Source organism: Falco biarmicus, chromosome 13 (assembly GCF_023638135.1).
Source record: "Falco biarmicus isolate bFalBia1 chromosome 13, bFalBia1.pri, whole genome shotgun sequence".
In the NCBI taxonomy this organism is placed as follows: Eukaryota; Metazoa; Chordata; class Aves; order Falconiformes; family Falconidae; genus Falco; species Falco biarmicus.
Window position 1 is genome coordinate 2632844 of NC_079300.1, and position 20197 is coordinate 2653040.

At 44.6% G+C, this 20197-nt stretch overlaps 1 protein-coding gene across 1 annotated transcript in view; it reads left to right on the top strand.

Moving 5' to 3' along the window:
• Positions 1–1683: 1683 nt before the first annotated feature.
• Positions 1684–20197, top strand: part of IQCJ (IQ motif containing J) — a 53977-nt gene continuing 35463 nt past the window's right edge. The window contains 1 exon segment of the mRNA XM_056358740.1: positions 1684–1786. Coding sequence (XP_056214715.1) covers positions 1778–1786 — 9 coding nt within the window. The 5' untranslated portion in view covers positions 1684–1777.

The window sequence follows — 20197 nt, forward strand, 5'->3', positions numbered from 1 at the left end:
AAAACCCCGCCTTTGTGCTTATCCAGATGGCAGATGGAGGTGGCCAGTGATTACCAAACGCAGCCACATTCCCAGCGCTGGGTGGTGGGGACAGCCTGGCCCCGGCGGCCATATGTGCCTTGCTGAACTTGACATTGACACAGCTGGGCACAGCTGGCGCCTCTTGGCCGCTCCGTCTGCAGGGCTGGAACTGAACGCGGGAGATGGACCAAATGTTGTAGCATCTCTGACGATAAGGACATTCCAGCTTCTATAGAGCCAAAAATACGTGGCAAATATTTTGCTTTTTGTCACAGAGCGATTCTGCCTTCCTCGGCATCGCCTCCTGTGTCACTAATGAATTCTTGTTTGTTTGTTACTGTTTGATTTTCTTCCCACAGAGGACTGATTTATTAATAGGAAGAAAACAAGCAATAAAGAATCCCTCCAGCTATTTAACTTAGCTTGACTTCTTACTCTTCTTTGTTAGCTAAATTAAAAACAATCCAAATCTACGGGAACCTTACTTCTAATACGGGGAGCTGTAATTATTAGCAGCTATATTTACCAAGACACTGTCTGAACTTGTAACCAGATTTTAAATGAGTGCATTATCAGGGCAGGGAATAAAAGAAGCTGAATTCAGTTACGCAGTTTAACCCACACTGTGTGGAGCCTCTTTTCCCTTTTCATGCCAAGAAAGTGTTTATTTACCAATTTTTCATGAGTTGACATTCACTTTGCATACACAACTGCAAAATATCTATAAACACAGGAGACTGCACATCCCTGAGACGTGCTGGAGCCAGGGTTCAGTGCGAAACACTGAAATTAAACATATTCACCGCCAGCATTTAAAAATAGCAATTTCTGCATTTTCCCACAAATTCAGATTTCAACACTTTCTTAGTGATCATGGTAATTTATGACTTGGAGTCTTTTGACCAATGAAGGATTTGCAACTAGTAATATTTCTTGCTTATTATTTCAACTCTAGATTATTATTTCAACTCTAGACTTGTTTATTTTCATTCCATGGCTGAAAATGCATAAATGTTTGGACAAGTTTAGTCTCTGTGTGCTGACACTTTTGCCACAGGCTCAAAAACATCTGAATTATCTCTGTAAAATGTATTTTACCTTCCTGGCAATACTGAAAAAAAAACCCTTAAACAAATATGTTTATGTGCCTAAAGACCATTATAAACCCCTGTGAATCCACTTTAATTCATTACAGAAATTGGAGCTGCCCCTGTACCTCTGTGCTGGGTTTAATAAAATTCACGTCAAATAGCTGATGGGATGAGCAATTTGAAGTTTGTGCTGGCACCTTGGCACTTATATATATCTATATGTGTGTGTATACATACCTACCATACTGTTTAATTTTTGATCCAGCTTTGTTCCTAGATGAGCCTTGTAAAATGAGCTGAGCTGCAACCTGCACATCTTTGCAGAACGATTAGAGCAGGATCCAAATCCGCCTGTAAATTCAAGTTTCCCTTCATTTCCATCGCTATACATCTCTGAATGACAGCGAATTCATTCCTGCGCTGGAGACTTGCCAGAAGTTTCTCATCTCGCTGTCTGTGGGCTGCTCACTCCAGCTCTGGCTTTTTTTTTTTTTTTTCTTTGAGGTTTTTCTGATGCCTATAGAGTGAGCTCAACTCAAAGGTTTGCAGCTTCGCTCTCGTCTGCTATTCTGTGAGAGCCAGCCTGGGCGCCGGTACAGTCAGGAGTAGTGTGTGAACGCCGGATTTCTGCCGTGTTTCCCTGCAGGTGACTCAGAAACTTCACAATGCGGCTGGTAATGTATTTAATTTTCTAAATAAATACTTAAGCATTCCTCTTGTGCAGCTTTGTCAGCTTTTGGATAGACCAGCTTTCTTAGAACTAATTAAATGAGGAGATGTCGGGGGGTGGTGGATGCCTACTGGGACATGGATGCTGTTTGTTTTACTCGCCAGCCAGAGATGTACAGGCAGATTTCCTCAAGGAATCTTAAATCAAGCAGCACTTTTTCCTTTTGATAAGGAGGCTTGAACAAATAGGAATTGCATCTGCTAATCTGTAATGAGCACAGAGCTGCAGTAAGTTTATCAGGGAAACCTAAATTTAAGGCTGTGTTATGTTGTAGGCTCAGGAAGGAGAGAATCGTCTTCATGTGCTAACAATTTAAAACAGCGTTTGAAAAAGATGCCTGAGGATTCGGAGGGCTCTGCTGAGCAGTGGTCATGCTGCTGTGGCAGGATTTCTCTAGGTTTAACTGCCCTTTTCTTTTTGCTCTGCAATTATTGGAAAAAAACGTGGCTACGGTTCATGGGGTAACCCTACAGGGCTTTTCAGCTGTGGTATTTAACAGGCATTTCAGCTCCTCTAAATGCAAGCCCTTGAATAGTAAGCAGATCAATGTAGGGCTCCTGTAGCCAAGAGTTCAGCTGTTTGTCAACATGTAAAATCTCACAGCTTCCCTCCGGTGCAGCGCAGGCAGCATGCTTGATTCTTATGAAGTCATCCAGGAAATGCTGCGGAGACCAATCCTGGCTCCGGCCATGGTCAAAAGACTGAAGTAATTAATCTGAGATTGATTTTTTTTTTTTTTTTTTTTTTTCATTCCTAAAACAGTAGTAGTGCTAGGCAAAGGTTTAGTTTGGAGGGGCTAGTTGTATGTATTCAGCATCAAAGCTCTTTTCAGAGGAAATTCTGCCTTCTTTTAGCAGTACTTCCCTCAAGACTGGCTTACGCAGTGTGTTATCTTTACACCTGATGCTAAACTGTACATCATCTCAGTACAGTGCAGAAATAGCCCACGAGGCTTTTTCATTTTCTCCTGCTTACAACCAGAGCGCTTAACCGTTGTATGCATCATTACAAAGCTATCCATCAGAAGGTGATGTATTGAAATGACTAGATGTGAACACCACAGAGTGAAAAAATAAAACTAGGTGCTCTTAGCTCTGAAGAGACGGAGCAAGCTAGCATGCTTCTGAGACAGCACATGGGAGTTCGAGCTAATTGTGAGTGGTAGCTCAGGCATTTCATGGCACAGGTTCTGACGCAGCCGGTGAGGATACATCCTGCACAGGCAATTCCTCACCGCGTGGCATCCGCTGCTTCTCTTAATTCAGTGGGAAAGGAGGAGGAGGTTTAACATGTGGGTATCGATATATCTGACATGGCATAGAAGATGTGGCTCTTAGCTCTAGTGTGGGTGGATGTAAATAAGCAAATATTGAATTATCATTTCTACAAAGCTAAAATTAATCTGCGCTTTTATGTTTTCTAGGACAACTTGTCAGACAATGTAAACTAATTTGCTAAATTGAACAGGAAAAAAGAATGCATTAGGAATATCTAATTTACCTAGAGCTGAATATATTTTGATTCCCTATATTGCCTGTTTCATGCTTTTCAGCTCTGCAATAGGCTAGGTAAGGTCTATGGGTAGTTTTAGAAATAAAAGAAATACATAAAGAATTTGCCTTAGTGGTAAGATGCTGGGATTCACTTAATGTTCACAATGCAGCACTGTAAAGCCTCGTGCATTGTCTCAAATACTTTTCTCACCTGTTTGCACTCTGCATTTCAAAGTACAGATACTATATGAGACCTTCGCTTGCTTTAAATCTCTGGCCTCTTAAAACTCTGATTTTATGTTACTTAAGGGTCCTGCAGGTTCTTTCTCTTGCAGTTTGTGGACTCGTGTCATCTCAATAAAACCAAGGAGACTATTTATATGCTCAAGAGCTAGATCATCTGTTTTGTATTTAAAAGCTTGTATAGACCTGAAATACAGAAACGAGATCAAATGCAAGGAAAATGTTTGTACTTACAGCAATTTCCCTGGATGGCAAAGAAAAGACAGTAATAAATGACGTGTTGTTTGTAGTGTGCTCTCTGAAGGTGAAGTCTTATGGTTTCAGAATACCTGTAACTGTTACACAGACTTGCAGCTTCACAGTGAAACCAGTATTTAATGGTGTTTCCATCTGAAAAGCCTGCATTGTAGCATTAGAAAGGCAGTAGTTCAGGCAGACAGGTGTTGTCCCAGGTCCCTGTGCTGCCCACTGAGCATCAGGGGCCGTTACCTGACTTCAAATACACTCTTCTACAACAGGTTGGATGGGTAAATACAGTGTGTAAAATCACCTGCAGCAACACCAGAGGTAACGTGAAAATTTATCGTGAAATAATGTTGTCGTGAGGGGTTTAATTGAAGTTTGGTCATGAGACAGATGAAGCTTTGCTCTCCCTGGATTTGGCAGAAGCTACATGTGGAGACATTTTCATTTAGCAAGGCTGGATCTATCAGAGAGTATATAATGTGGTTTTGGGGAAAAATAGTGCTTGGGAAAATAGGTCTGTTCTTCAACGTCTCTGCAAGAACGGGAGAGTCAATCGAAGGTAGGCAATAATTCATTTAAAGTACGTCAAATAGGTGAAGATAGACACTGCCTAAAATTGTCCTCAGGAAAACTGTGCATGACGATGAACGGGTGTTGGTAGTCGGGCTAACGTGGCATGTATGTAGACACTGAGATAGGCCATTAAACTGGACCAGACCCAGACTGAGCTGCTGGGAGACAAAGTGGGAAGAAGCTCCCAGCCCATACGTCTGGGTGCATTTCCCCGGCAGTCTGCATGATGGATGTAAAAACACCTTGAAGCAAGAGGCTTTGAAGTGGAGGCAGCTGCCTTTGGAGATGGCATTTGACCTCGAGCATCCACTGTAATGATGCACTTCAGCTGTGGTCAGTCCTCTGCCAGCCATGATGGCTCAGGCGAACTGGTTCCTGGGAAGATGCTAAAAGTGAAATACATATAATTTGGCTAAATAGGAAAGGACTGGGGACATAAACCACTCACCTGTCTGAAACTGTAGTTTTCAAGGAAGGGAACTGCAGGGAATTATTTCTTGTGGTAGGAAGAGATGCAAGGAATAAGGTGATAAAGGCACAGTGGTGCAGTTTAACCCCAGCCAGCAACTAAGTACCGTGCAGCTGCTCACTCACTCCCCCCAGTCCCCTGGGTGGCATGGGGGGGAGATTTGGAAAGGAGGTAGAACACGTGGGTTAAGACAAGAACGGGTTAATAATTGAAATAAATAAATAAAAAAATATTATTATGATAAGGGAGACAACAACAAGAGAGAGAGGAATAAAACCCAAGACCGACCAGCGATGCACCACCAGCTGCTCCCCCCGCTGAGCGATGCCCAGCCAGCCCCCAGCAGCGATTGGCCCCTCCCGGCCACCTCCCCCCGCTTATATACCGAGCGTGACGCCCTATGGTATGGAACAGCCCCTGGGCTAGCTGGGGTCAGCTGTCCCGGCTGTGTCCCCTCCCAGCTCCTCGTGCTGGGGAAACTGGGAAGCCCTTGGCTTCGAGTGAGCCCGGCTCAGCCCCAGCTAACCCATCGGTGTGTCATCAACAGGATTCTCACCCTGCACCCAAACCACAGCCCGTACCGGCTGCTGGGCAGAAAATTAACGCTGTCCCAGCTAAAACCAGGACACGTAGTTATGCTGAATATTGGAAAATTTTCCTGTTGTAGGGTCTTTTTTATAGTATGCAAAATAACCTCTGCAGGGATCCAAATGAAATTTTACTACTTAAGCACTGAAAAAGAGCTGTGACAAGCTCTGTGCCCAAATGAATATGGCACATATTGGATCAGGCAAGTGGATTCATTTTTTTAAACTCCCTATTACCATTCTGTGCAAAAGAAATTTGTAGTAAAACTCAAAGTTGTTTTCAGAATTCAATGAGGTGTTTAAATAGGACTATTAAATTATAAGTGCTTAAAACACCTATAAAATGTAGGTGTTCAACAGGACTACTAAATGAAAAGCACAGCTGAGGTGCATTTCAGCATCAGCAATGCCATTCAACCTTTCTGCAAGAAATTAGAACAACAAAACCAGGAGAACATGGTAAACTTTTCCAATAAATCCTTGCACAGGACTGAGAATATTGTACCTGACGCTCTGCGCGAGCCAGCTGGACGTGGAGATTGGTGTAATCAGCCCACCATGCCCGATCCTAACTGATGTACCTGGAACCAGCTCAGCTACTGACATGTGAAGGCGTTTGCAGGGAAGCGCTCCCGAGCCCTCGGCCTTGCTGAGGGGTGGCAGCACGTGTGCTGGTCTCGTTATGGAATTACCCGAAAGGACTTGTAAAAACACCGGGTAGCATCAGTGGGCACAAATCCACTGCTTCTGCCAGCAAGGGATTTTGCTGAATTTTCACTGCCCAAAGCCCCCCTTCCCACCCAGATGAAGAGCACAGGAGCAAGAAGAAATGAAATTTGTTGGTGGTCTCCGAGCATGTTTCCCTCTGGGAGGTTTAGTTTTTGCAGCGATTCTGAGGTTTTATGAAACATCTAGTGCGCTGAGCACTACCTTGGTGCAGCAAGATAAAACCGAGAGGCTTCTGCTGTAGGGCTTTCTGTTTTAATTACTCTTATTTGCTGCACCTGAAATACCTGTAATTAGCCCCAGCCTGACTGGCTGAGGGTGTAGGAAGCCAATTACCCAGGTGCCAGCAGATCTACGGGGTGGGAGTCAGCACTGCTCCCTTCCCTGCCTGCCCCTTGGGGTGAGAGCCCGTGCCTCCTGGAGCAGGGCTGGTTTGCTGTTCCATTGCCAGATGCCTGAGCCGTCCTCTACCTTCTCTTCCACCGTTGCGCTTGAGTGGTGGTGGGGAAAAAGCAGGTAAGAGAGCGTTGTTCATCTTGGAAGGGCTGGGGATGTGAGTGTTACACCAGCTTGCAGGAGAGGGATCTCCTGTGGTTATTTATCTTTCGCATTTGCATCTTAAAAGAAGGAATATTAAAGCATGTTGTGGAGGGGAAATGTGTAACTTGACGTATAGAAATAACCTGTGGGCTCTGGGGAGAGCTGGCTGCTGTTCTCAGGCTCTCCCTGCCTGCGCGGGTCCCAGGGGCTCTGGTGTGCTCCCTGGAAAGCAGCCTTGCTCCCCAGGCTGTGGGGAGGTGGGAATGGGAAAGTCTGGTGAGATACGGTTGTGCAGAACCTGCTTTGCTGAGCAAGTAGGTTACAACCACGTTGTCTGTGCAAAGCTGCTGTGCCTCCTCGAACCGGGTTGTGTGACCGTCACCTACAGCCGCGTTGCCTCCGCGGGCCCTGTCCCTGCTGCGTTCCCTTTGGTCAGGTGTTGGTAGGACACGCCTGGCCTCGGGTGCGTTGCTGCTTCCAAAATTAATGACTGTGTTTGATCAAATTTTTATGTGAGGGAATGGACAGTACTTTGTAACACTCGTGTGGTATGTTTGTCTCCCTGAGGAGCAAAAGGTAGTATCTCCTGGGGAATAGGTATTTGCTGAACTCCAGATTTGAGAGCAAGAAGTTTCCCCTGATGGTGAACTGAGGAAAAAAAAAAAGATAAATTTTAAAAATGCCCTTTGTTGTTAACTGTGGCAAACACACGGAGCCATTCTGTGAGCTGTGCTGTGTGGGGAGTGCTGCTCCAGGCCCTGCTCTCCACCTGCTGCAGCACAAGCGGGTGCTGCCAGGGCCTCCTGGGCGCAGGTGGGACCAAGGAAGGACCCACCACAGGTCCTCCTCCACCAGGGAGGGGCTGTGATCAGGTCTGGAAGGGACCAGCTGTTCAGCGAGGGAAGGGGCAGAAAGCTCCCAACTTTGTGTCCTGAAGCTATGTGGCGTTTTGGTACCTGGAGCCATCCCGATACCTGTTTGGCGCTGTTACAGTGCCAGACCCGCGGTACCGCTGTGTGTGAACCATGGGTGAGGTCAGAGATTTTCCGACGTTGGTACAGAACATGGTGTTACAGATGGCTGGGATAGGGTGCAGGTGTGAACCATCGTCTACAATCCTGATGAATCTTTTCACGTGGGCAGGGCTGGCGCTAGAAAGTTCACGGTGGTGAATGGTGGCAGCTCCCATGCAACCCTCCTGCCAAGGGCCTCGGGCGGTGGCAGCATCGTGGTGTCCTCTGGGGCCACGTTCTGCTCAAAGCCCCGGTCATCTTGCTTTGCGTACACAGAGTGCGAGCAGTATCTCCTACCTCACGCCTCGTGCTGTTGCCCGCTGCTCGCTTGGTGCTGGAGGTGGCTCCCAAGTCTGGGAGCTTGGCTACCATCTCTAGCAGCACCAGCCAGTGTCGGGGAAGGTGTTGGACAGAGCTGCCCTCTGCCACATCGGGGAAAAAGCCAAACAAACTGGGAAGCTGAAACGGGTGATTTTGTTCTTCCTGCAGTTTCAGGGTGAAATGTTTTTTGTTTGCTGTCCTGAAGATATGCTGGGCAGCACCGTGCCTTGTGGAAGAGTTGCAGGGGCTACCTGCAGCCAATTTAATTGCAGATAAACAAATACTCTTTGCAAGCCACTCCACAGTAATGTTTGAGCAGGATGTGATATTGTATGGCACTGTAAAGCTTGATATTAATTTTTAATAATCTTTGGATAGCCTTTGGAGGGATGCCCTCCATAGAATATTAGTCTCTGCCCTTCAAAGCTCCAGCTTTCCTGCTGGATAAATTGTACAGCAGCAAATATCTATTTCCAGGGGCTCGCAATCAATGTGCACTTGCTCAGAAGTGGTGGCGTGTCTCCTGTCCAGAGGCATGTCTGGTTGCAGCTGCTCAGTGCTCGGGACAGAAGCTTTGGCTTATAGAAAATATAAGTTGTTCCTGGTCCAACAGGACTGTTTTGAGATGCTTCTAAGGGAAAGGTAAATCAATTTGCAAGAAACGAAAAGATACCTTTCTTTTTTTTTTAAGAAGAAAATGTAACAGACTGCTTGGTACCCTTTTCTGTACTAGCTTTGTTTAAGGAGCAGAAACATCTTTATACAAGACTAGAATACATTTAAAAAATAAAAGAACAACAACAAAACAGTTTGCTACACCTTGCAACTCCGCTCACTCTGCTCAGAAATGAGGAAAAACCTTTTGGAGTGACTTTTCCCCTCCTTCCACAATTTCTACCATACGTTCATCCACATTAGTGAGTCCTAACTCTGGTGTGTTAATTTAGAGCATCTTGCTTACTCTTGATAAGCGTGAAACAAATTAGGGCATGTTAACATCTCCTGCAGCCCTGCCTCAGATTGCCTCTTGGCAGATCCCCTCGCGTCAGTTTCTGCAGCATTGGAGGTGGCTGAGCTTGATCTTTGTTTTGCCATCCTGGGCATAATCCCAGAAACATTAGGTTTGGAAATGTTTTGGCAGAAATGTCTGGCGATTATGCTAGCTGCCTGCCAGGGCATCCCTCGCCAGGAAGCGGCAGGAATAAGGGCCACACCTCAACCAATGCCCTAACGAGCTGAATCCACATCCCTTTGGAAACAGGTTATTCAGGAGTGCAAAGCAAACACAGCAGCTCTTGAATTTCCTTTTAGACCCTTAACATTCTGTTTTCTTCCTCTTGGTAGACCAGTTTTCGATAAGCGGCTACCTCTGTTGATGCTGGAGTACCAGTCAGACAGTGGTGATGCAGGAGAAGCTCGAGGGCTGATGGCCAATGGCCTTTGCTAGGTCCCCAGCTGCCCTGTCTCCACTGGTATGATGTGATGTGGCCAGCTCTGCCCACTGCCCATCTTGCGTAGTGCAAGGTACTGCAGGCTTTCATAATTAAACCAGGAAATAAATTACTTCTGTGAAAGCAGAAGGAAAAAATATATCTTGGATACAAGCTTGAGCGATGTGGAGGTTAACAGGGCATCACAACCTGTAAAACACTGAAGGATAATGAAGGATGTTCTTGGTGGGCTGTTCCCATCACTGATCTGTTGGTACCTGCTGCCAACAGCAGTGGGTCACAGTGGACATGCCTATGCTACCAGCTGTAGAACTTCTGTTTTCCTTTTCACATCCTTCTCCAGGATGAAGCTGCAGCTGCAAAGGTCGCCAGACATCAGATGCCGCAAGTCAACGTTGTTATCCCTGAAAGAAAATTGCATCACTTAAGCTAATTACCAAATGGCATTTCTCCGCTGAAAAATTACATACCTGGGCTCTCTAGGAACACAGAGCACACAGCTCTGAAAGCAAAGTAATTTCTAAGGCTTTTTGAGTGATGCAATTTAGTTAACCTACTTCCCAAAGCACAATTAAGTGTAGCTGAATAACAGCTGTACAGGAATGACCTTTCCTTAAAAACCTAGTCCTTGTGCGTTTGGTATTTCACTAAGAAGGTTTGCACAGCGGCTAGCACGCAGTTAGTGCTCAAAGGGTTACCAAAGGCAATCCCTGGGAGGGTGAGCTCCTCTCCGCTCTTGATTTCATTTGGGCTGCAGAAGGGTTAGCACCTGTGAGCTGCTGGCCAAAGCATCCTCCCTTCGATTTATCAGCTTCGTGGGAAGCAGTGGAATTAAAATCTTTAGGACACATCTTTGCCTGGTCTGTAGGTACCTGTTGGAGAGTGTGACAGGCAGAGCAGGTTTTGTGGGTTTTGGTTGCTTTGTTACGAGCAGGTTTTGTGGGTTTTGGCTGCTTTGTTACTACTTTTTTTTTTTTTCTTTCTTTTCTGTAAGAGGATGAGTGAATGGATCATTCCCCTTTTGTATGTCCTCAGCAGTTCATATCTCACTGGGGATAAATTCTTGCATAAGCCTGGATGTTCACAGCAGTGGTACAACCCAGCAAAGGTTTGGTCTTGTTTCTGAGTACCTTCAGGATATTTTAAAGCCAGATGCAAAATTCTTTATTTATCCCTTTTCTTTCCTGTGACACTTCCTGTTAGAACATCCTTTAGCAATAAAAATAAAGCTTTAATTGATGCAAGTGGATGAATTTGGAAATGTTGTGGTCAAAGACGTGAGCCCAGCTCTTATTTCTCAAGCCAGTAGGTTGTCTCTGAGTCTCTAGCCTGAATCCCAAAGGCAGGCTTTACTGTAGCTTTATACCATCAAAAAAAAGTACTGAAAGAGCAAAACCTGAAGAGGGAAGATTGGCTAAAAATCATACTTTGGAGATTTGCAGAGCTTTTTGCATCAGATCTGCTGGCAGGGGTGGATGAGATATTGTTGATGCATCAGTATTAAGAGGAGCTTGCTGTTTGTTTTCCTGGTCCGTGTTTCACAGAAATATTCTAGCTTCACATTTTTAATGGAAAAAAGTGTATTTCTAGCCTTCTGTGTTTGTAGAGGATAGCTTACAAGTGCAAAGCCCAAAGGCTCAAAACCCCAAAGGCAAATAAAGCACCAATATTTACAGTTGTTTAGAGTAACTCTTTTTTTAATTGAATTTCATGGCATTTGGTGTTTTGGTTTATGCATTTTGAATGATAATACACTGTCTTTCAAGTATCTTGCAAATTACTAACACTATCAGATTTCATAAGTTAATCGTAAATGGTATAAACTGCCATGTGAAAACATTATTTAAAAAAAAAAATAGAATGTGTTGTGAATCCTGTTGTGAGAGATTTCCTCCCATCTCGTAAATTACTTGGAAATTACTAAAGGAAAGAAGAAATAGAAAGCAAAATGGAAAGCTTTGATGTTAGTTTTTCTCCGTTTTTATCTTTCTTCTCACTTTTTATCTCTTTCCCGTTCCAAGTCTTTGATGCCGTGACTGCGGACAGTGTCCCTTGTCCTTTGTATAAAATGTCATGGGCACTCGGCTTATTTGTAACTGTTGCTATATTGTCTGACCATCTAGATTTACCAGCCAGTATGCACGTTATACTGACAATGTGCAGTCTCAAGGAGGAAAAAAAATTAGAAATCTTTCTGTTCTTATTTTCCTTTTGTTATTTAAAAAGAAGTATCTATCTTTTACTGAAGCCACAGGCTTGGGGCGCTGTGCTGGCCGTCGCGCAGAAGTGCCCCCGCCGCAGCAGTAACCTGAGTGCCGAGCCGTGGTGGCTGACATCCTCCTAGGTGGAATCACCCACCTCGCCGTCCGGAGACTTAGGTGGGCTTACATCCTTCTGGGGTAACCTATGCATCATGTTATCCTTTCTCCTTATATGCCTAGACGTGCCTCACCCTCGGTGCGCTGCTGAGCTGTACCTTCTCCTGACGTGGGGCACCTAAACTCGGGGCACGCTGTGTGAGAGCTTTTCTTCTGCTTGTATTTGAATTTGCTGCTTATTTTCTAATGAATGCCAATATCCAGTTTGGAAAACTGTTAATGTACGGTCCCTGTAACATGTAGGAGAGCTTACAAGGAGTGCTTCTCTCCATCCCCTTTCCAATGGGAGAAGCTCTGGTGTCTTCCCTGGGGGTGAGAAGCTTTCTCCACAGCCTGGCCAGTCTGCTGACTTCTCTGCCGGCTGTTGCTTCTCAGCCATGGAACCTGGTTCTAGCAGCCCAGCTGCAGGAGCATTGCCGTTTGGTTTGCATGTAAATCTAATTCTATCCTCCAGTGTCCACTGCATTTCACTGGTTAATAGTAAGTTTGATCCGCCCTCAATTCACCAAACTCCTGGGTTCTTTGTGGTGTTTGCTAGGTTTGGCTGAATACTAGTGCCATCTGCAAATCTTCCACCCTTGCTGCTCATCTGTTTTTCTGTATCATTAATAAAAGTAATGCTATGGAGCTCAGTGAAGCTCTTTGCAAGCTGTGAAAGTGTTTGCTCGTTTTATTCCTGAATGCTGCAGACATACATCCTGATAGTCAAGCAGAGAATTATTTACGCGCTGTGTATAGTTCAGGATCCCTCAACTACTACCATTTTGTCCCTGTTTCATAGCATTATTTACATTTATGTAAAAAACAATTGAACAATATTTGTCCAAGTTTATTTTAAAAACCTCACTGTAAAGCAGGTGTGTTCAGAAACACACAGGCACTTCCGATGAGTTTCCTGTTAATATTTTAAACAGCTTCAATTAACCTGGTTTTAAAGAATTTAAAGCGTTTTACGTGCTCATAACTGAATAAATGAGCAGTTCTTGAAGCAAGTTTTTGTTTAAGACTATCCTTGCAACTTGTGCATCTGCTATAGAAATACATGGTTGTAGAGTGAGAGTAATTTTTGGTGATTCTGTGTTTCTGCACCGTGGCAAATAGTCTTGATTCTGGTAAAAGGTTACTGGATTTTAGGCCTAATCTTAAGGAATTTATTTTCCTTGAGCAAAAGCTCATTGCACAAAGGTAATTGGGTACCAGCAGTGTTCCTAGGTGGTCAACTTTTGATTTATATGGAAATAAAAGTGGCAGAGCAATACTGTTTCCTACCTTAGGAAGCATCTTCCCTGCCGTTCTCGTGTCATTCTGAACGAGGCCACTCCTGCTGCGTCTCGCTGCATAAACTGAAATGCTCAAAGCATTTAATGTCGCGAGCCCTGCGGTATCTGTGTCTGTGCTGAACTTGGACGCTGCCCTTGCCAGAGCTGGTGCAGGGTTTGCTTCACGTGGGAAACGCATGTTGTTGCTGCCCGGGCCATACAGTGCTCACCTGGATTCCATGTACGTGCACGCGATGCACAAGGTATGTGGAATATCACAGTCTCTTCACTGTGTGAAAAGGGAAAAAAATAATCCTCAAAACTCAAACAAGCAACAGAAACCCAAAGGGTTTTCCCTCTTCTCATTGAAAGTAATGTTCTCATTAGCAGTAACGCTGATTTGTCTGTTAACCTTACCAGGAACAGGCTGAGGCAAATGCTGAGAGCATTTAGAATTCCCTTCTGTATATTTAAAATAATGCTAAGAAAGAGCTTAGCGTCACATTAAAGTGTGTACTTTTTTTTTTTTTTTGGTCTTATGATTTCAGGCTTGCTATGAAAATTGTCATAAATAACACAGCAGCTGAGTTATCTTCTCACTTTCTATGAGACATATATCAACATCGGGCCAGTCTGGCATGTCCTACCTGTTTTCGTACCACCGAGAAGAGGTAGAAGGTGCTTTGTATGGCGAGGCTGTCTTTCAAATATGAAAGCCTTACGGGTTTGGCAGACTGAGTGGCATTGTTGCTCTGTAAGTTCTGTGGGTAGTTTTTCAAATGTGATCCAAAAAAGTAGTTAAAAATAGTCATCTTCTGTGTTACTTCAGATGCTAGCCTGGTGTGGTTTTTCATCTCTTGGTGTGATGGACAGGAACTCCTGGCTGGGTGAGCGATGGGTGTTCCTTGCGGCTCGTCCCTCCAGAGTCGGTGGGCACCTGCTGGAGCCCTCGCTGGGGCTGGGGAAGGCTTCCAGGCACCCGTGACTTCTGTGGTCTCCCCGCCTTGTTCTGTTGTCTCCCCAGTTTTGCTTGGGAGAGAGCAATGTGACAATTCCAGTCAGTTTGTCTATTTTTGTTCTCTTGCCTTGGATGAAAATTGCTGGGCAGGGCAAGTGCTGTCGTCAGGACTGTTTCAGCTACAGGGTGAGGGTGGCTGTCTGTTGGGTGCTACGGTAATGATTGCCTTTTTTGGTGGGTTTGTGCCTTTTTTTCCTATTTTATTTTAAATCCATGAAAGATCCTTGAGGCTATAACTTCCTATTCTACCAGGAGCTTAGAGAGCGTAGCATTCAGGTTTTCTAAGTTAGTACTTGGCTCGGCACCTAAATTTTAGGGTAATATTTAAATAGTCTACCTTCTTCGTTTTCCTCTCCCTGAAACATCCTGAGCTACCAGCGCCTCTGTTTCCTTCTTTCTATGGGAAACCTGGGAGGCAACCCGATGGAGCCAGCAGTGACTGATGGGGCATTTTCCATTGAACAGCAACGCTGCTGTGGTGGTGATCGATCTGAAACGTGGGCAGCAGAGTGATCCCTTCAAAATCGTGCTGGAAATGACAACTCGCAAAGGAGGAGATGCCAAAGTGGGCTGAGAGTGCCGGTGGGGTTTGGGCTCAGCAGGGAGCCGAGGGATGGGTGTACGTGTGTGTAAGCCACTCTCGGGGCCGTTTTTTGGTCCAGGTTTCAGCAACCTATTAGACCGGTGTCAAACTCCTCATCCCAATGGTCTCGCAAAAATGGGATCTGCTCATATGTAAAAATAAAGTCCCAAACTGGGTAAAATTAAGCCAGGGTGTTAAAACTGAAGTGTATGTCCCAGGGAAAATGTTTGATCTTGAAATTATCCATTTTAAAACACTGGTGCTAATTGAAAATGGTTCTCAGTGGAGACCTTAGTTAAATCAGTATCAGAGGAAGCATGTGCACACAAAATGCAACTAATTTTAAAGTGATTGTGACTTCGGGCAAACTTACCTTTTCATGAAAAGTCTGCGAGCAAGGTAACATCATCTCCTAGTGCAAAGAACAGCAAATTAATATCACTGAAGCAGAGAATTTAATGGCTGTTCTGCAAATTAAAAGCTACTTTCTCCTTAGGTTTATGATTTGGAGTAACGTTCCTGAGTGAAGTGTTGTAATTACGAAGTAAAACAGAGGCCTGAGGATGATCAATGTGACCTGCAGTGCTCGCATGCTGAGGAGCCGGTGTAATTTTTCCCCAGCAGAAGGTAGATGGGAGATTCATCATCAGGACAGCAAACATACCCAGGCAGGGGCGGGGGAAGCAATTACATGGAGACCTATCACTAGGAGAAGCCTATGAATATTCTTATGCAAATTTTAAATTAAAATATTGGTTTAATTGTCTGCTGGGGAACTTCATGTTCACTTCATAAGCAAAGCAATGAGTTTGATGATGGATGTGGCCCATCGGACTGGGAGGCGTTCTTCTCTGTGTGAAGATGAACTGGCCTAAGACACCGAGTACTGGTGGTGCCTGCTGCAAGCCTAAAAATAACAGCATCAAGTATTTCAGCATCTCACATTTAAAATTGAGTGTGACTTATCCAGTGATCTCTGACAGTGTAAACTCTATTGTACTAGGGGAGCTCAAACCGGTGGGCAAGATTAATGATCATATAATGGGAAGAGAAGTCTGAAAACAGTTTCTGCACACAGAAATTAAGAGGCATTAATTTAGACATAAAAGGCATAAATGTTTGAAGACATTAGCTTGCTAGGAGTGATAACGTATAATAACAGCACTTTTCAAGTTTATTACTGTTTTCAGTATCGCAGATGGCTGCAAATTGTAGGGCTCTCTTCTATTGTGTCTTTCCCCTCTGCCAAATTAACAAAAGAATGTTAAATCTTGGCTAGCCTTAATACGGTGCATATGTTAACGATGGAAATTGCTTCATTGTGCTGCTAAATTGATGGAAGCAAGACAAGATGTGGGGAAATGTGTGTGTTTTAGTTGGTACTGGGTATTATTTTGGGATTCAGACTTATGTTCTGCACATAGTGGGGCTCTCTGGAAGATGAATACATTTGCATTTCATGTTTGCCAGCACATTTCTGTTTTGAGTGCTTTCATGTTTCAGTTGCTACTGGGTATATTTCAGGACAGAAACTTATGTTTGGTATAAACTGGAGATCTCTGGAAGGTGAATAACTTCATATTTGGCAGTGGGTTTCTGTTTTGAGTGATTGCATCCCAACTGGCCACGCAGACACACATTTCTGATCAATGTGTTGCTCTGAATTTTAAAGAGGCGATTGCCCTGCTCTCAGCCTGGCTGCTGGTGACGGGAGAGGTGGGCTGCGACCAGGGCCTGGAGATGAAGCAGGGCTGCAGCGTGCAGGGGGTTACAGCTGGCCGAGCCCTCTGCCACCTGTTGTAGATTTTTGGAAAGTCTGTAGGGCGAGATGAGGGACCGCGGGTAGATGAAGTGCATTATCCTAGCTAATGGATTTGTGTGCTGGGGGGTGGGTGGGAGGATCTTGTCCTCTCAGCTTGTCCCAATGACAGCATTTGTGTGGGTGTCACTGGGGTCATATTTTGGAGATCCTGCTGTGATCTTTGCTCTTCTGGATGCTCAGCTAACGACCTTGGGCTCTGAGCAGTCACATATGAAATCTGTAAGTACATCCAAGTATTCTCCAGCTCTCCCTCCCTGCTCCCCACTCCAGACTGTGTATCCAAGATGAAGGAAAAGCTTTGCTCTTGGTTTCTCTGCCCCTCTGATTCACCCTGTGAAATGGAAATTGCTTCCATTTCTTCCCTAGACTAGATAATGAAATGCCCTGATGATACTGTGATGAGCATATAAGAGAGATCAGAAAGAAAAGCAGCGATGCAGACTGAGGTTTGAAATGTGTGTGCAAAGTTGCTGGTTCCCTCACCAAACAGAGAAGAAAAGCCCTATAGAATAGAATACTATTATAGAATAAACCAGCTTCTTGTGGAATGGTTTTAACTTTGATGGACTCTGTGGAAAGGGTGGAGGTGGGGCACAGTTGGGTTGTGTCGTTAGAAAAGGTAGCAGGAATGCATGAGGGTGCTGGGTGTTTGAGTTGGACCACTTCAATTCTGACAGCTTAAATGCTGACATTTAGTGTGATACCAGTTTTTGAGCTATTTGTGTAAGGTCTGAGACCTTTCCACTCATCTCAGCTTTCCAGGCTGAGCATGTTCTCTGCTACTCCTAATCTACTTGTTGGGCCAAGAAAGCATTGCACCTGACAGATTTTGGGGGCCAGCAGAGCTGCGTACTCTAAGTAGTTTCTCTATCAATTTGCAAAGATGATGAGAAATTCTTCTATATCCATCCACAAAAAGAATTCTTTGTACGGACCACTGTATGACATGGAAGTCCTCCCTTGTAAAAGCAGTAGAAAGCTGGGTGTTTTTATTTTCTTATGAATAGACCTGCCTCTGCTATCGCAAAATGTTTCCTACTCTTAGCTACCCATGGTTTAGGGAGAGCAGACTGATGTGAGAGCATTGCCACTTTGTTCTGCCCTGGATTAATATCACTTTTGTGAGGCTCAGGTTGCTCTTACTGAAAGTCTTAAATTACGTGTTTAGTGCTTCTTTTCTGCCCATTTTAGGCTCAGTGGGAGTGATTGCATTGCCTTTGTCCAAAATTTCTTGGAGAGCCAGCAACTGAGCGTTCCTGGAGCCAGATTTCATTATGGTTCAGCAAAACATAGATCTGTTTCAGTTGTTCTGCTTTTAGGCCATCCTGTAATGCATCGTGTGGCGGAGAGGCACGGGGAGAGGTGGGAAGGTGCCAGGATTTTCTCATGACATTGACTTGCGGATCACGTGGGCATTTTCCTATCTGTGCCCACGCCTGTGTGTACAGGTGCATTGTGCAAGTCTGAGCAAATACCTTGGTCTTGGTACGGATCCCCCTTCAAACCCCTTCGGCACTGGCAATGTGGGGCTCTCCCAAAGATCCCAGTGGCTCTCTGATATTTTCCTTAGTGTTTATTTTGAGCTGTAGCAATATGGTTTGCCAAATAAAAGACCAGTAAGCTAATCAAAACTTGATATCAGTTGGTTTAAATGACAAAATATTTGCAGGGAGGTATATTATGGTTTTTTTTGAAGATAAGTTGAGTGAAAAGCATTAAAACAGTTTTCTTTAAATAATGAAGAATTGAACACATACTTTATGTAAGGATGGTAAGGAAGATGATGTTCCCTGGCAGTGGATTTGTTTCAACCTGCTTTTGGCTTTTCCCCCAGGGAAAAATACAACATGTAACCAGCAGCTTTCCTTGACCTTCTTGCTCCAGAATAGCTGTCCAGCTAAGTCTGTTGATGGAGTTCACTTTAATGCAGCAATGTTACTCTTTGGAGCACATTCAGATATGAATTATGGCCATGCAGAAATCCTTTTCCGACTCAGCTGTTCCACCTGCAGAGCTGCCCTGTGCAGTCACTGAGCCCCCAGCCCAGCGCGGCTCCCCGGGGCCACCTGCCATCCGCTGTGAGACCTCGGTGCTAGCAGCACAGGGAGCTGAAAGAGAAACCCATGGTGTGTTGTGGTATAATTTATGCTAGTAAGCAGATTTAAATTATGTAAATTACTGTCTGCACTGAATCTGCCATCTGGAAAAAGTTATGCATACAAAAATCTGTCGGGGCAATGCGAGGGACAGGGTATCATTGAAAAGGGAGAGGGGCTGATGGAATCAAACCAGCCTGCTCTGTGAAGATTTATTTGCCTGCTACAGTCCAGTGGTAAAGCTATTCTTCTGTAATAGCCCGTTTAATTTGGTGGGACTGAAACAATTGTTTAGAGCTACTTTGGAGTTTGAAGACTTCCTTGTTACTGGGCCCAGGTAAATGCAGGTTAGGATGCAAGGAGGGAGTGGGAGGAACAGTGGGTGCAGCCAGAGCCGCAGGTGTGGGGGGCCGGTCAGCAATGTACGGGGAGGTGCAGAGGGGGTGAGATCTGGCTTGAAAACTTTTGGGCAGAGGATAGGTTCTGCCACCATCCTGCATGTAACATTTCTTGCAGTAAATGAGAATTGGAAGGGTAAAAAGCTACAGCATTTACTGCCTCTCTAGCATGTCAGCCATCCTGGTGTCTCTTAGGTCAGAGCAGGCTTGTCCAGTTTCTTCTCTACCCAAGCGAGAGCTCCCATGAACTGGAGCAGTGTGCATCTCGGAGCTGTATCTTCTAATGACCTATGTGTTCTGGGCAATGCCTCCCTTTATGGGCAGGTATTGCCTTACCTTCTGCTCCCTAGAGCTCCTAAGGTAAGGCTTCTGCGGAGCCTGTTGCAGAAATCAACGCTGACGAGGGGATAAAGACTTGTAGGGCTGCCTAGAAAGGCAGAGTTCTGTTCTTCACATGCTCACAAATAGTAAAGCCTTGACAAACCCACTTACGTGTTTCAACTCAGCTACTTTTGTGTGCCTTCAGTTTAAGGAAGCAGCAGGCTCTCGGCGATGTGTCATTCATTACAAGAGCAGCACAGTACGTGTATTAGTAATATTCTATAAAGCAGAGCAGTAATTACAGAATGCTTTGTCAAATTTTATTATCTGTTACTACAAAGTATTGTGTGCACTATTACAGGAACTTATAGAGAAACCTTACTGACTGCACGCCTATTAACTCGGTAGGCACGGCGTTTAATTTAAAAAAATAACAGTTGGAGACTGTCAATGATGCTCCCATAAAAAGTATGCCAGCTTCTGCTGCAATGCAGAAGGGAAACAAATGGTTCCCATTTAGACTTGGCATACTGTAACCCTACAGAGCTGACTTATCATGATAAACTATTGTCATTGAATTGTATTCCCACAAGCCATAACTATAGCCTATTTAAAAAGCATAACATGATCTCATGTATTTCTAATTATTTGTGAGATGAAGGGATAAACACTTCAGTGCTATTTTTTGCTTACCGTTCCCATAACTTGCAAAGCAGCTCTGAGAGCCATGCCTCTTTCCATTACTGTTTATTAAACGGCTCTTTAATGAAATGGGTCAGTAATATTGGGAGCCACTGAGCTTTTACCTTGGACTGAAA